Raw genomic sequence first — 16393 nt, 5'->3', positions numbered from 1 at the left:
CCGGTGAAGCTGTAAAGGCCAGCTGCGGCCAACAGCATTAGGGTAGTCCGAAAAAAAACATTAAAAAAATACAACATTAAGACGATAACTTAGCACAATCACAAATTTGAATAAGGTCACACTGGTTTGACAGTGACTTATTTTGACTGACGTTTTATATATTCATGCCATTTTTTTATAGTTAGCTTATTTAAAAGTTTATATTTGCCATTGCCAGTTCTATAATAAGTATTAAGAAGTATCACTAACGACTTGTCATATTATTTATAACTAAAACATTTACTTAGTTTAGAAGACGACATTACATTTGATTTGTTGGTGCAAAATATTACATTATTTACATTATAAAATAGTTGTGTACCTATGTTTCGGTGATAAATATCAAACATTTAAAGAATGACGGCAACAGCATCAGCTGCGACTGCTTCAATTGACGAAGATCTAGACGAGTGTGGACCACAGCTTATTAGCAAGTTGGAGGTTACAATACTATTTTATTTATTTGTATAGATATATATAATAAATACTTCGGTACAATTGTTTTAGTCTTATGATTGTTGTATCATATTTATACTTCTATCATTAAAAAACATATAAAAATGCACTTGAAATGTTAGTCAAAGGACAAGTAGGAAACTGATTAATGAAAAAAGTTTCAGCAACAAGCTTTATTAATAAAGTAATAATATATAATAGCTTTAATAATAAATGTTTAAAATTACAGGGTAATGGCATTACATCAGGTGATATCAAAAAGCTTGAAGAAGCTGGCTACCACACTGTGGAGTCAGTGGCATATGCTCCTAAGAAATGGCTTATAACAATTAAGGGAATCTCAGAAGCTAAAGCTGACAAAATACTTTTAGAGGCATCAAAACTTGTTCCTATGGGCTTTACCACTGCCACAGAGTTTCATCAAAAGAGGTCAGCATTTTTATTCAAATTTAAGGACATACTTTCTACTGGAGATTATCAATCTTTAAATATAAACCTCAGTCTCACCTTTTTAAAGTAAATAAAAAGTAAGTAGCTTTGTGAGCTGTATTATAATTGTAGGATGCAAATAGGCAGTAAAAGGCAGAGTGCCAAAAACTAAGAATAAGCAATTTTTAAACTACATGTGAGAACTTAACAGTACTTGCAGGCAAACTATCACAAATGTGGCAACAAACTGCAAACCAATCTATTATTGGAAAGGACCATGTCTAAGCTGGGTCTAAGCAGAAGATGATCAGATGGTGGGAAAACAGAGATAAGCTTTTGTGGAATATAATGAAAAAACATTTGCATAATAGTTTGTGTAACCAGAGACTGTATCTTTGTCTATAAGTAATATCCAGAACTTTTATGTGTTTACACATTTGTAATGATTGAAATGTTTGCAGTGATTTGGAGTTTGCAACAAGCTCCAAGTTTGTGATGAGGCTGTATAGTCTGCTCTAAATAATAATGAAATGTTTCAGAGCTGAAATAATTCAACTTACAACGGGATCCAAAGAATTAGACCGGTTGCTGGGTGGTGGAATAGAAACTGGCTCCATCACGGAAATATTTGGGGAATTTCGAACAGGCAAGACACAGCTATGTCACACTTTGGCTGTTACATGTCAGGTATTTTGGTCTTCTATTTTCCAGTTTCTGCATAAACTCTGTTGTACTATGAAGTACTAAAGAAATTGTGTCAGTAGTAATTTTGTCTTTCATTCCTATGAAATCTTTACTATATATATATAATATATATATTTAAATGTAAAGCTATCTTTGCTACATCATTACATGTTAGTGCCTCAATTAACATAAAATTTATCACTTACATAGTATTTAGGATAGAGAAGGATATAGTCTACATTACATTATGGCTATACAACTGACGGAATTTATAGACATCAAATCAGTTAGACATTGTGTATGGAAGGCGTTGACATAATGTGACTTTTGTGACAAGTACGGGTCTTTTTTGGTATAATATTGTAGGGGTCTAATTTTGTGACGTCATATTTCAGTATTTGAACCATAAGAATGATATATAACCATAATACAATATTAGACCGAAAAACTTAAACATATTACAAATTTTAACTAATGTTTTAGTAGTGTATTACAGTCTAACATATGTGACTAGCTGTGACAAGAATGGGGGATGGTAAAAGAAATATAGAAATTCATGTTTCATATTTTATGGTAATTAAATTACTTCATTCATATTGAGCATTATCATGCCAATCATACTGAGCATTTGTCCTCAGCTCCCAATCGAGCAATCTGGTGGTGAAGGCAAGTGTATGTACATAGACACAGAAGGGACATTCCGTCCTGAGAGGCTGCTGGCTGTTGCACAACGTTACGGTATGGACGGCGCCGCAGTACTCGATAATGTGGCATACGCTCGAGCTTATAACACGGACCACCAGACCCAACTGCTGGTGCAGGCTTGTGCGATGATGGCTGAATCAAGGTAGTTTCCAAAGCAAATTCTATTGAATTTTTTAAGGTGGATTTATAGAGTAGTTGAGTTGAGAAATAATATAATAATAATTAATTAATATTTTAATTCGTCTCGTCTTCGTTCTCGGATTTGCATCCGGATGCAGTTGCATGATGAAACTTTTGTAAAGTATTCCGACCGACTGACGTATCTTAACGTCCCATATGTTGAATTCTATTTTTCGCATTTAGCCATATATATGGATAGATTCAGTAAAACATTTGAAAAGGATTATTAAAGGCCAAGGAGTAAAACTAATTGACCCTGCAAGTGTCGTCCTGGCGGAGAAGTAACTCTAAATAGCAGGTCCAAATGTTTTTAAATCATTCAGAAACCAATTGAAATATAGACAACACATTTTTTTTATTTTCTGTACGAATTTTATTCTAATATTCAGTCGGTTAGCCGTTAGGTTGGGAGTGCCGAATGCGAGTAACGACCCGATGGACTCCGATTGCCTCATTTGGTTATTGACGCCTGCTCTTTCTTTGGGAGTTTGGCGGCGTAGCAGTAATCGATTGTATATCAGCAGCTCTCCAAGAGCAGCCCGACAGCTGATCAATCTTTAATTGTTTGAACGCGTGCTTATTCTCAGTATTATATTGATTTTACTGTCGTGTGCAGGCCGTTTAATCCTTTACAGGTTTACAGCTAACAGATAATAAAAATGTAAATTATATTTCAGATATTCTCTTATCATAGTGGACAGTGCTACAGCACTTTATCGGACTGATTACTCTGGGCGAGGGGAACTAAACCCTCGGCAACAGCATTTAGGTCGTTTTATGAGGATGCTACTAAGATTGGCTGATGAGGTATTTAAAATGTCATAATTAGTGAGTTTAAGCTCTAAAAAGTGTCGACGGTGTTTTTCCCAATTTAATGAAACATAGCAAAATAACTCCACTCTTTAAGTCAGGAGAAAAAACTGTTAGGTAATTATAGGCCTATATCTATCTTACCAGTATTGAGTAAAGTGTTTGAAAAAATTATGCTCAATCAAATGCTACAACACTTTAAAGTAAATAAACTGCTTCACAGTCGACAATTTGGTTTCACGGCCGGTAAATCAACTACTGATGCCGGTGTAGCTCTCATTAAATATATATTTGATTCTTGGGAGAGGTCTCAGGATGCAGTCGGTGTATTTTGCGATCTTTCAAAAGCATTTGATTGCGTTGAACATGAAACACTTTTGCTCAAACTTGAACATTACGGTATTAGATATGAAGCACAAAGCATGATGAAATCCTATCTAAATAATAGAATGCAAGTTGTCGAAATAAATGGTGTAAAGTCTGAAGGAACTAGTATTAAAATGGGTGTTCCTCATCTATTTTAGGTCCTTTCTTATTTTTAGACATAAATGATCTTCCTTATATGGTAGAAAAGATAGCTGACATAGTTCTGTTTGCTGATGATACTTCATTAGTATTCAAAGTCAATCGACATATTGATGATTTGGACGAAGTAAACGGTGCTCTTTCTTATGTTTTAAAATGGTTTACGGCTAATAATATGTTACTAAATGCAAATAAAACTAAATGTATCAAATTTACTCTCCCCAATGTAAGGCCGGTAGATTCAAAAATCATGTTGGACAATAAACCTATTAATTTTGTGGATGATACTGTATTTCTAGGTATCACATTAGATTCCAAGTTGCAATGGGGTGCCCATATTACTAAATTAGCGAGTCGACTTAGTTCTGCCGCTTATGCGGTAAGAAGAATTAGACAATTAACAGACGTGGCAACGGCTAAACTTGTTTACTTTAGCTATTTCCATAGCATTATGTCGTATGGTATTTTGTTATGGGGCAAAGCAGCTGATATAAATACAATATTTATTTTACAAAAGAGGGCCATTCGCTCCATTTATAGCATGGGTTCCAGGGAGTCTTTGCGAGAGTGCTTTAAGGAATCAATAAAATATATTTATGAAAATATCATTATGCCAGGAAGAATATAGACAGTTTCAAAAGAGTTAGTGATTGCACTAATAAAAGCTTACGTAACAATAACAAACTGATTTTACCTAAATGTCGTTTGGCTAAAGTTAGTAATTCGTTTTATGGCAATTGCGTAAGCAATAAAATACCAGAGTCTGTTATAAATCTGCCAGAAAAAAGATTTAAATGTCGAATAAAACACTTCCTTTGCAAAAAAGCTTACTATAAAATTGAAGAATTCGTTAACGATAATAATGTTTTTGTAGAAAAATTTTAAATACATAGCACTGACAATATTATCTGATTACACTAATAATGAGTGCGTAGCGATTTCTATGTTGATTGTCGCATTCTTACTTGTTATACTGGAATTATTTATATAAAAAAAATCTATTCGAAAGAGCAACACACAAGTTTCTTGCTCATTCTTCTTGTGATGAATCTGCATTCCGAATGAGTGGTAGAATCAAAATATGACTATTCAAAAGTGCTTGTAATGAGTTTATTTGAATAAAGATTATTTCTATTTCTTATTTCTATTTCTTTAGGAACAATATAGCTACCCTACCTGTGTATCTCTAATAGAATAGTTTTTTAATAAAATACATTGAAGTATTGAATACCTTAATGTATTTTATTATCAATAATTTAAAGTTATTGCACACGTTATATACAGTAATTATATTTCTTTTGTGAGATATTTTGACACTGTTACAAGCATCCTGTATCCATATAATGAACACAATACTACGATTGTAGATTATATAATATAATTACAAATTAATTTTCTTTTTCATTTATTATATTTACGCCTCTAACAAATATTATTCGGTACCACATACAGTTAACTATTAGGAAATACCGCAGGGTGTAAAGTTTGCCAAATGCCCTATTACCTGTATTCTATACATTAATTAAAGTTAATTAAAACAATATCTTAATATATTTGATATGTAGATTTGTTCTATATTACAAATCTAATTTAATTGTCGTTTTAGTTCGGTGTGGCCGTCATAATAACGAATCAAGTGGTCGCTCAAGTGGATGCAGTGGGCGTCTTCAATGCAGACACCAAGAAACCAATTGGAGGACATATTATTGCTCATGCGTCCACCACGCGATTGTATTTAAGAAAGGGCAGAGGCGACAATCGCGTATGCAAGATTTACGACAGCCCTTGCTTACCGGAAACGGAGGCCATGTTTGCTATTAGCGCTGAAGGTATCACAGATGCTAAAGAGTAATTTTTTTTTCAACAATGTGACGGCAAAGGAAACAGGTTAAGCCATGAATTAATTTTAATATTGTAAGGTGTGTAAATAAATAATCATTTAATTGTAATAAAAATGTATGTAATTTATAGGTTGTTTTTGTTTTTCACACGTATAAAATATAGAAGCTTTTATTTCATATTTGCATTCAACAAACAGTAAAAATTACTTATATTATAACAATAATATTGGCAATAAATGAAAATAAGAATCATACTTAATTCACTTATAAAGAAATTATAGTACAATCATTTATATGAGTTGAACAGATTATAGTAAAACAATGTGGTTGTAAAGTGGTTTCCTTGCAGTTTGTATGGTATCTAGGACATAACGGATAAATCTGACAATGTTACCCAACAGGGACAAAGGTACTCTGTTTTATTATTACTAGTTAAGACAGTTGATTTAACATTTTTTTCTGTGAAAAGAGCAAATTGTATACATATAGAAAGTAAGTAAATGAGGTTTCACAGGTAAAACAAGAGAATTTACAGTAAAATAAAAAATCTTAAAATTTCTAGAAAAACTTTAGAAAGCCAAATATATCATAGGCTTTTTGGCAGTCAATAATAAAAAAAACTACGACAGTTTGAAGCAACTAGCTATACGTCCTGGCTACCGATAGATGCAATTATTGTAGGAATCTATTTTAATATATATCGACCTATATTACTTTTTTGACAATATATGTATAGGTTACTTGTTAAGTGTTTTTTTTTAGTTAACAATATTTTTTTCTAAAAATTCTTGTTTGCTGGATATCTAATCCAGACATCTAGCATAGGCAATATTATACAGGAACTATTATAGGCAGCGGAAGACACTATTCTTGCTATAAGTGGCTATAATTTATAATAAAAAAATCATGATAACAAAACCAAATCAATAATACTAGAAGGTAACAAAATATACATTTATTATAATATAAAATGTATATAGGTATTCCATTCTAATTAATTTGAGATCTATATATTTTTAAGGCAAAATTTGAATTTACATATGGCGTATACACTTCCAAATACAAATGCTTTTTAAATAAAATAATTCCATTTAATCATATTGGTTCATGAGTCCAATTTTGAACGTCAATAAAATTCTGAATTTGAAGGGTCAATTAAGTAAATAATTTGTAGATTGGTGCACAGAATTCTTCCAAGATAATGGTTTATACAATAACGCTATGACGATTTTTTAGAATATGAAATTTGCAACTTTATTAATATAGTTAAACAGGTTTTAACACGAATAATTTTATGGCAACTAAAGGTATTTACCTCTCTCCACGTTTCGACTAGGTTGCTCTAGCCGTGGTCACGAGCTGACTATTGTGGTGTTTAATGTAGTAAAACCCGTTTAACCATTTTAATAATGTGTACTAAACGCGAAAGTTTAAAAATAAGTATTTCCATTACAGTTTATATGCAAGTATGAAAATAATAATTTAAAATATAAATTAAATATACATTATACCGATGCGTTCCAGAAAAATAACAGCATTTTAAGACCCAATTAAACTATATTTAAATATGTCTCGTTTCCCTATAAGAATATTGAAGTGTGATTTTTTGTTTAACACTGGGTTATAATCACAATTACCGTTGTATAATAATTTCACTTTTAAAATATATCCAAACCAAAATAATTCATATTTTCTTGTTAAAATAATAAAAAAAATCATAATTCAATAAATTCTTATTATAAATTTATATTTAAAGGTCACAAAGACGACAGCCCAATATAGGGACATTTCCCAACTAAAAATAAATGTGCTACTAAAATAGAAATAAATTATTACAATTAAATTATAAAATAAAATAAATACAATTCTATATTTCGGCTATTACTATAACAATAAGTATAGAAACAAATTAAAAAAATTACGTAATTGTGTTTTTTCTTAATAGATATTTTTTTATTAAAAAGGCAATATAACTGAATAACGACACCGCATTATTTTGCGCTACAAACATTAAAACTTAAAAGAAAAATGTCTCTTAAAACTGAAATAAATTTGATGTGTGTTTTCGTAAGTTCATACAGACATAAAAGTATTTTACACACAATTGTAGTTTATGTTTATAAATTATTGTAATTTTGTAGAAAATATACCTCAGCAAAATAGCATTTTATACATGTTTTTCAACACACTTGCTCATAAAACACGCGTGCGATATAAACGCAAATAGTAAAGTTATATTCTATAACCGCACTATTTGCTGTTTTTTTATTCAAAATGCGAAGTGACCCCGCCCGTCGCCTGCCAGTAGGCAGCGCGCTCATTTAAAAAATAAAGCAACAGTGTGCAACAGTGTTATGGTTGAGTTTATTTACTATACAATCAAATGTGTTGAAAAACGTCGTACGATATACGTGCGTATTTAACACACTCGGAGCTATTACGTCTTCGCCTGCGACTCGGGCTGAAATTCAACCTCGTGTGTTGTAACCATTATAATGCATTTATAAAGTAAATATATATTTATATAATATACTATAACAGCACAGCAGTATCATGTTCAGGTATAACGATTACCTTGTTATATTTTTATAGAAGTGGTACTGCTTATATAAATAAACCACATTAAGAAATAATTATTATTGCTATGATACACTATTGTTGATTATAAACTAACATTATAGTAAAATGACCAACCCGTATAACATAAGTATATGGCGTACTTAAGTACATAATATTGGCTCATTTACTCGTGACATCATAATTAGATATATAACAATATTATTTTATGTGTACATTATTTATTATGCATTCAATATCAATTATAATATTGGTCTACTACAATATTTATGTTGAAAAGGGACCATTGTTAAATAACGTCACACTGTATGGAGGGGTCGAAAAAGTGTGACATGGTGTGATGAGGGGGGCCAATAGCATTAAAACATGCACTTTGATATATGAACAAAAACTTTGAAAATATTTATATAATATATAAATAATTAAAATTACAAGATATGTCACGTCACATGGAGAGAGAGAAATCATATAAATGTGTCCAGCTGTGAGAAAGGGAGAGGTAATAAAAAAAATTATATATGAATTTTTTGTGACGGAATATATGGATGGTCCCGAATGTGAATAATAAAATAATTATTAAAAAAAATTGGAAATATAATCTATTATTATAATAGTCAGAATGTAATATAATCAATAATATTAACTAAATGTTTCTATATTTATGAATTTTATGTTTTAACTTCTGATATATATAATATATAAAGATGTGTTACATAAATCATTCATATTATAATCACAATACGCTATAGTGTCAAGCCTTTACCGTGAATGGTCAACATTTAACAGCGTGCTCACATCTGGTCGGCCCGTGCCGTCGACGCCGTTTGATTGGCTCATTGGTTGCTACGCCCCACCCTCTTTGAAAATGCAAGCAATCAATCAATCGAAAGAGTCGTCGACACGAGCCGTCGGGTTTCAACCTGATAATGTGAGCACACTTTAAAGTAATATACGCAAGCACAGACATAGATACAAGATAGAAGGTGCAACTATCTCAATCTATATAAGTCTAAGCGTGCCATACTATATTATTATGATTAAACCTTAATAGGCTGAGTTTATCCGCATCTAAACAAATACTTAGAGTGCGAAATAAGAAATCGTACGAGAATAATCTGTATTTATTAATACATGCTAAAGTTAGCAGATTTCGCACTATAATCGAAAACAAATAATGTTTATATCGACCTCTTAACAATAAATAAATAAAATTATTCTGAAATCGTGTCAAAACCAATTTATAATTTAAAATGTAGTTTAAGTGTTTAGTTCTAGCTTTTACTTGAGACAAAAATAGGCACGCCGACAAAATAAGTAGCAATAGATCCACATCTGTGTTCGCAACTAACAAATAAAATATTATAATCTGTTATTTCTTACCTATTACAACAATCTTAGGAACAAACATTTTACTGGACAAATTCTTTAATATTTTGCAAATTGTACTTTTTGTGTTAATCTTATTTTTAATTGACCCATATCAATTAAACTATACTAATTAAGTAAGAAAAAACAGATGATACAATAATTTTATTTTATCTAAGAAGATACACACATATCACTCATTTTTATATTTTAGAAAATTTGATATTTAATATTACTTCGTATATCATGTGTTACAGTGAAAATATACTATCATATCTACAGACAAAATATTATTACAAATACCAATTAATACAATTAAATGGCTACTTACGTTTACTTTCACGCGCGATCAGAAGCACGGAAAAGCCCGTGCGCCCAAGCGCGTGCTATTGTCTCTATGTCTGTTTGACGTGTTCACTTTATCGCGCGCGATTTTCGTGAATTTTCGATTCAGTAGGAAAGCGGTCGTGTAACGGGTAATCGCGCGCGATTCCGAACGAGGAACCTGCATTATTAAAACGTAGTCATTCAAAATATATCACTCACTTTGTAAGGATAATAGTGTATTATAAAATCGCGCGTGTGAAGTAGAGACTTATTATTTTTGTACGCACGATTGAAGTATAATCTCTTCCTTTATATTTTCTTGCATATATCTTAGTTGCTAAAAATAAAGTACATTAATTTTTCGATTTGATTTGTAGACACAGTTCCTAAAAATATATAACTAATATCATAATATTACCTTTGTCTGTAGATACAAAAAAACAACAAATAATAACAATATATTATGGTGTTTAAAAATATACGTTAAATACTTCATGAGTTTGTTTAGCACCGGATTGTATAGGCAACTACACCTACATTTTACTGTAAAAAGCATGTCTTTTAATCTATGACCTATGGCTTTGATGAAATGTTTTTCAGCAAAACACATCTATATATACTATGTATAAACTATATAACATTAGAAATATATTTTACTTGAAATCTGATATTACTGCTTTATAATAAGTAATAAAAAGAGCATCCTATAATAATAATAGCACTTTAAATTGTTTGCATATACTTTTAAACACCATATTAAGAGTTGAAGAGAGCTAAGACAATGCTTATTGTGCTATCCTCGTTAATAAATAATATGGTACGTGTTATACTCATAGTTTGGGGTCCAGCGAGGGTCCTGCAGGGACGACAGTGACTGGAACAGGCACGTGAGGTGCTGAAGCGCGACCTTCTAGGTCGATGCGTTCATGTTCGCGCGCCACCAGTGCGCGTAGTTCATCCTATTTATAATAATATATATTATTTTAATATATATATAATAATAAAAAGTAATAAACAGGTGAACTTCAGCTGTTGAATTGGATATAATTTTCATTGTTGCCTGTTTTGTATAGTAAGAAGCATGACATGATGTCTTAAGGCTGGTAATATAAGTGACTTTAAGTGTAGACACTTAACAAAAAAAAACGTATGAGTAACAGTGTGTGTATCGCCCAAACCCAAAAAAGGCAGCATTTCAGTGTATTGTTTGCTGGAGCAGAAAACTGATGTGACGGACTATTTAACTTAAGGGTTTAGTATGTAAGAATCTGGACTCACTCACCCCCCAACCAAGTCTATCAGCGAGATCTTGACAACCATCATCACAGTCTCCCAGTCGCGCCACATCGCGGATACCTTCTTCATCAAATTGAAGACCTCCACCCATGAGACCCAATTGTCTGAAGAATGAAGACCTGACACCCGCCTTCTCTCGGTTAATAAGCAGCCGCGGACACCAATCTGGGACCCTACAATTAAAATTAAAGCACTGTATATACAATTTTATTTATAAGTATTGCTGAGATTGCTCTTCATATTTTTAAATACATCCATTGTCTATGTTATTGATATTTACATTACATTCATATAGGTGACACAATGTTTAAAATCAATTACGTATTTTTTGTTTTCCCATATCTAGCACACCGCTTTACTTCCGATGGTCGCGGGTCGATTCCTAGCATAGTACAAATATTTGTATTCATGTCTGTCGAAATACAAAGAATTGTAACTAAGTATTTATCAGCTATCTAGTATCGATAACACAAGCTCTGCTTAGATTGGGACAACATGGCGCTGTGTGAATTGGCCAGGAATGATATTATTATTATTATATAAACAAACCAGACGAAGTCATGGGAAACAATTAGTGTATCATATTTTTATGTTCAACCGCGTAAAGACAGGACTATAACATATATAAAAAAATCATAACCTACATATCAATAAGCGAGGCAAATGGCTGTACTTCTAGCGATGAGCCCATGATGATGAGCATATCACAGCGCTGGAAGTCCTCTTGTAGGCACTGTTGGAATCGTTCTGGTAGACTCTCGCCGAAGAACACTATATCTGGCTTCACTACTCCAGGACATTCAGTACATATGGGGATTTGATCAGCGAATATGCGCTCTGAAACGAAATATATCTTTTCATTGTAACATATACTATAGTATACGAAATTAAAGTTCAAATACAATATGATTGACTTGTTTTTTCAATGAATAATAATGGAATAGGGTACCCATTGAGCTAACGGTTTACGCATCAGGGGGGATGATCAGATAACACACATCACAAGATCAAACTGATATGGTACATTGCTAGTAATACAGTTATACCATATTACTAACAATCCCCCTTTCAAAGCTAGTATCGCAATTAGTAGTTATTACGTATTAGACACAAATAATAATTGTGTGAACTGAAATAGATGAATAAATCCTACAACTACAATGGTTTGAGATGTAATTTCTATTGACATAATACTTTTAAAAAAGATTGGGTTAAATATCCAATTTACATGAATTCATCTCCCTTTAAGTTGGTGGTAGATTTAGCACCCAGTATATCATACATTATGCAGTCCAAACCCGCGGAAGGACTTATGGAGCGGCTGAAGGGCAACTCGCGTATGATGGATATAACTTTGAGGGATTAGGCTAATTAGGCGTTGTTATTTAATCCTTTTTCAATTCGACGGGAGATCGATCTAAAGGCATTCAATATTTATATCGACCAGGATATAATTGACTGGAAATAAATCCTATAGAGTGTTAATCCCTTAACTCATACACTATCTCCTCAAGTAACTTTACAGCTGAATACTTAATATGAAATTGCAATAAGGGTTACCTTTGACAAAATCCAGACCATACTGCTTTCGACAATCTAAGCAGTGGGAGGTATAGAAAGTACCATGAGCTTCAACAATCTTGTCTTCAGGAATGCCAGCGCCACGCTCAAGTGTATCAATATTCTGAGTATAGTGACGGAGAAGTAAACCTGAAAAAATATAAACCAAATGTATTAGATCATCTCAAGAAGTACTGGGATATATTATAACTGACAACTGATGGTGAAGAAATCTTCTCATGCAGTTGTTAATAGTCCTCAGTTTATAGAAATTCAATGATCAGATCCAATTCCCAGCCCCGAAGAGGGTGGAGCATGTTAACTATAATATGCATCAATAGAACGATGGCAATCTGACATTTAAACAACTGTATAATAGCAGCCTAAAATCCACAACTAAATATATGTACATAATTTTACATTATTCCAATAATACTATGTTCAGATTCTGAGATAATATGATAATGCACCTAAATATATACAGAGGTAGAACTACCTCCTTTTTTAAAATCACATGTTAACAAAACTTTCCAACAGTGTAAGAGATAATTTATATATCATTCATACTTGGTACAGTAGTAATATTTATAAACTACATGTGCCTGCAGTTTCACCCGAGTTAAATTTAAATATAAAAAATATCCTATGTGTTATTCTGATGCATAAGTTATATTATAGTTAAGTTTCATAAAAAATTATATCAGTAGCGTAGTTTGCGTGAAAGAGTAACAAATATCCATACTCATAAAATATTATTGAGATGTATAATAATATCCCTGAACAATTCACATGGCGCCATCTAGTCCCAAGCTAAGCAGAGCTTGTGTACAATAGCAAAGCCACTGATACAAATACTTAAATACCTTTTTTTATAAATACATACATAATATACAAAAACAAAATACCCAACCTATATATGTGTGTATATATACATTGTTAAATGATAGTAGAAAATATATTATACCTTTTTCAAGCAAAAGTTTAATAAAATAGTGTGATAAAGTAGGTTTGAAACTTCCTGGGAATAATTCCTTCGCTAATGTGAAGAATGGTTTTGGATTCTGTCTGAAGAAGTTTATTTCAAATATAGCTTGTGGTTCCGGTAGATTGTATTTTTGCAGATTATGATATAATCCTGTTTCTGGACTGCGGAAATCTGGTATTCCTGCAGCTGTAAAAGAATTATTAAAATTTAAGAAATAAATAAAATCTACCATATTTAACTCTGTTTTTATCCATACATAGAAAGGTAAATTTTGCATACAAAGACTGGCATTAGCATACATGGGTAACTGTATTTTTTTTAACATTTGGTATACATATACAAATTGTTTGTAGTTGATGGGTGAGATAAGTAATTGAAATTATAGGGTAATATTTATTAGTGGCTTTTGGGTTCTTGTCAGGTGCTAAGACCTTTAGCACTGCAACCTGTATAGATCTACTGTGCTCACCCTTTACATTAATTACAGGGTATTTATAGATGACTTTATATACCTGTGGTATGGCAATGTAGAGAATGGCCACTGTATGGCAGATTGACTGGTAATATGTTTAGTAGAAATATAGCATTTATTTTACAATTATACAATATTAGCATTTATTAAAACAAAAACTATTGTTAAATGTTAACACATTTATTTAATTTTAATTTCATTACAGCTATTTAATATAAATTTTTTAACATAAAATACATAAAAGTTCTCCTGTCACAGTTTTAGTTGCCATACTTCTCTGAAACGACACTACTGATTTTGATGAAATTTTATATATATAGTCAGTAGGTTTGCAAATAGGTTGTTATCTATTTTTTAAAACCTCTGAGAGATGAGGCACCCACCCCATATCTTTTTAAATATTTTAGACATATTTTCATTTTTTATTATTTTTATGTGTCATTAAAATTATGTAAACTCTACAACCAATATTAATTTATATGGCAAAACAACATATACCAGGTCAGCTAGTAAATATGTAAAATGTATACATATAAGGCACAATAATTCCCAGTATAAACAAATATTGAATGAATGACCTTGAGGTAATTATCAGACACTGTAGATTAAGTTTCCATTGTTAATTTTTGTATTTATTTTTAGTCACACAAAGTTTTCCATAACATTTTGTACTGTAATTGGTTTCTAAAATATTTTTTTTAATTTTTTTGCTTGTTACAAATAATTCAATTCTTCTAATGTATGTAATGTTGTTATCTACCTTTTTTGTATGAATAACATGGAATAGTGCATCTGCCTTCATTATTAGTATATGCAAACAAATATTTCCAAAGTTAAAATCATTTACTCTGTATGTAGTCAAGAATTTTATATTTGTGTGAGGTTCTTCGAGATTTTGGCATTCCTAATTATGAGGGTGCGCTAGTGGAGGATACTAGAGATGAAATAAACTTAAATAGACTATCATAGCAAACTTTATTATGACTTGACCATAATGGTGTCCCGATGAAAGTTATTTGTTTACCTCTGCTGTCAACCTTACATAGTCCTAAATTCCTAGTAATTGTTTCCCTAGTTCGTAATATTAACACTTTGTTAACAAAACACAAGTTAACTCATCTTTTTATATCACCAATATTTATATTATTTTTATATTACCAATCATTGCTGGCCTCACTCATCCTTGCAATAATATTATATATTTCTATATAGTCGAATAGTTTATTTTAAATGATTTACTTCCAGATTCAATTACAAAATAATACACAAACACAGACATCATGACATATATCAATAATAATGACATGACACAGTTTGTGTAAATTTCCTCAGTTAATGAAGTGTTAACAATCCTCTCACCGCTAGTGGCTAGTTCTGTTTCACAATAATCACTCTTCTTGTAATAAATACTATTTCTTATAAATCTTGTTTCTTGTCACAAATCCCTACAGGTGAATAATAAATATTCACTTATGAGGTTTAAAAAATATAAATAAACTTACATGTAGATATTCCCGCTCCTGCTAATGTTATAATGTTTTTACATCTATCACTTTTAATCCATTTTACCATACCATCCAAATTAATTTCATCTAAGACTTTTTCGACCGGCGCTGCTGGCTCGGGTGGTTCGTAAAATCCAAGTTTCTGTGCCAAATATCGTCGAATAGAATCTACGTCAAGATCCCTTATCCTGGAACCTAAGCTCTCGACGTGATTTGGCGGGACTACAGGTACTGTGGGGTCCACTGGATGATCGACTCCTGAAAATAGGCTTGATATTAAAATACTATATTAATAAACGAAACGCAATAGAAACAAATATATTATTAATTACCGTCACTCTTTCCCGGAGGAGAATTGTCAGACATTTTACGAAAATTTAACAAACTGCGACTTGAAACCTTTGTGTAGCACAACCACGGTCTTTTTGACAGATAAACGACGCGCATTCTTGGAAATAGCCGTAATCAAATAAGCAAAGTGTATAATGTATATGTCTCCACATTATATAAAATGTTACGTAATAAGATTTTAATCATATTTTAAGAGTTTATTAAACAATAAATTATGTTGAAAATATTTAACACAAAATAAAAACCTTGGATAATGTCTCACTGATTATCTTTAGTATTAGTTTTG

The 16393-nt window shown here is 31.6% G+C and overlaps 2 protein-coding genes across 2 annotated transcripts; one reads left to right on the top strand and one right to left on the bottom strand.

The window, feature by feature from the left end:
- Positions 1-202: 202 nt before the first annotated feature.
- On the top strand, positions 203-5778 carry LOC131851781 (DNA repair protein RAD51 homolog A). Its single transcript, XM_059202333.1, has 6 exons — positions 203-480; positions 725-924; positions 1464-1611; positions 2247-2455; positions 3171-3300; positions 5435-5778. The coding sequence occupies exons 1-6, from the start codon at positions 397-399 to the stop codon at positions 5678-5680; spliced, it is 1017 nt and encodes a 338-aa protein (XP_059058316.1). The 5' UTR covers positions 203-396; the 3' UTR covers positions 5681-5778.
- Positions 5779-8870: 3092 nt separating this feature from the next.
- Positions 8871-16203, bottom strand: LOC131851777 (NAD-dependent protein deacetylase sirtuin-2-like). Its single transcript, XM_059202327.1, has 7 exons — positions 16089-16203; positions 15754-16014; positions 13759-13965; positions 12795-12944; positions 11879-12071; positions 11221-11407; positions 8871-10897 (listed from the first exon to the last, which is right to left on the bottom strand). The coding sequence occupies exons 1-7, from the start codon at positions 16201-16203 to the stop codon at positions 10769-10771; spliced, it is 1242 nt and encodes a 413-aa protein (XP_059058310.1). The 3' UTR covers positions 8871-10768.
- Positions 16204-16393: the final 190 nt, after the last annotated feature.

This window comes from Achroia grisella, unplaced genomic scaffold (assembly GCF_030625045.1).
Source record: "Achroia grisella isolate CSIRO2021 unplaced genomic scaffold, CSIRO_AGI_Agris_v1 utg807, whole genome shotgun sequence".
In the NCBI taxonomy this organism is placed as follows: domain Eukaryota; kingdom Metazoa; phylum Arthropoda; class Insecta; order Lepidoptera; family Pyralidae; genus Achroia; species Achroia grisella.
This window is presented reverse-complemented; position numbering and strand designations above follow the sequence as displayed.

What these genes read in the sequence shown, in the direction of transcription:
- LOC131851781 (XM_059202333.1), top strand. Translation starts at nt 397, where the DNA reads ATGACGGCAACAGCATCAGCTGCGACTGCTTCAATTGACGAAGATCTA. An exon ending in ACAGAGTTTCATCAAAAGAG is followed by an intron (nt 925 to 1,463) that starts GTCAGCATTTTT and finishes GAAATGTTTCAG; the next exon opens with AGCTGAAATAATTCAACTTA. An exon ending in CTTTGGCTGTTACATGTCAG is followed by an intron (nt 1,612 to 2,246) that starts GTATTTTGGTCT and finishes ATTTGTCCTCAG; the next exon opens with CTCCCAATCGAGCAATCTGG.
- LOC131851777 (XM_059202327.1), bottom strand. Translation starts at nt 16,203, where the DNA reads ATGCGCGTCGTTTATCTGTCAAAAAGACCGTGGTTGTGCTACACAAAG. An exon ending in TCCTCCGGGAAAGAGTGACG is followed by an intron (nt 16,015 to 16,088) that starts GTAATTAATAAT and finishes GCCTATTTTCAG; the next exon opens with GAGTCGATCATCCAGTGGAC. An exon ending in TGGTCTGGATTTTGTCAAAG is followed by an intron (nt 12,072 to 12,794) that starts GTAACCCTTATT and finishes ATTTCGTTTCAG; the next exon opens with AGCGCATATTCGCTGATCAA.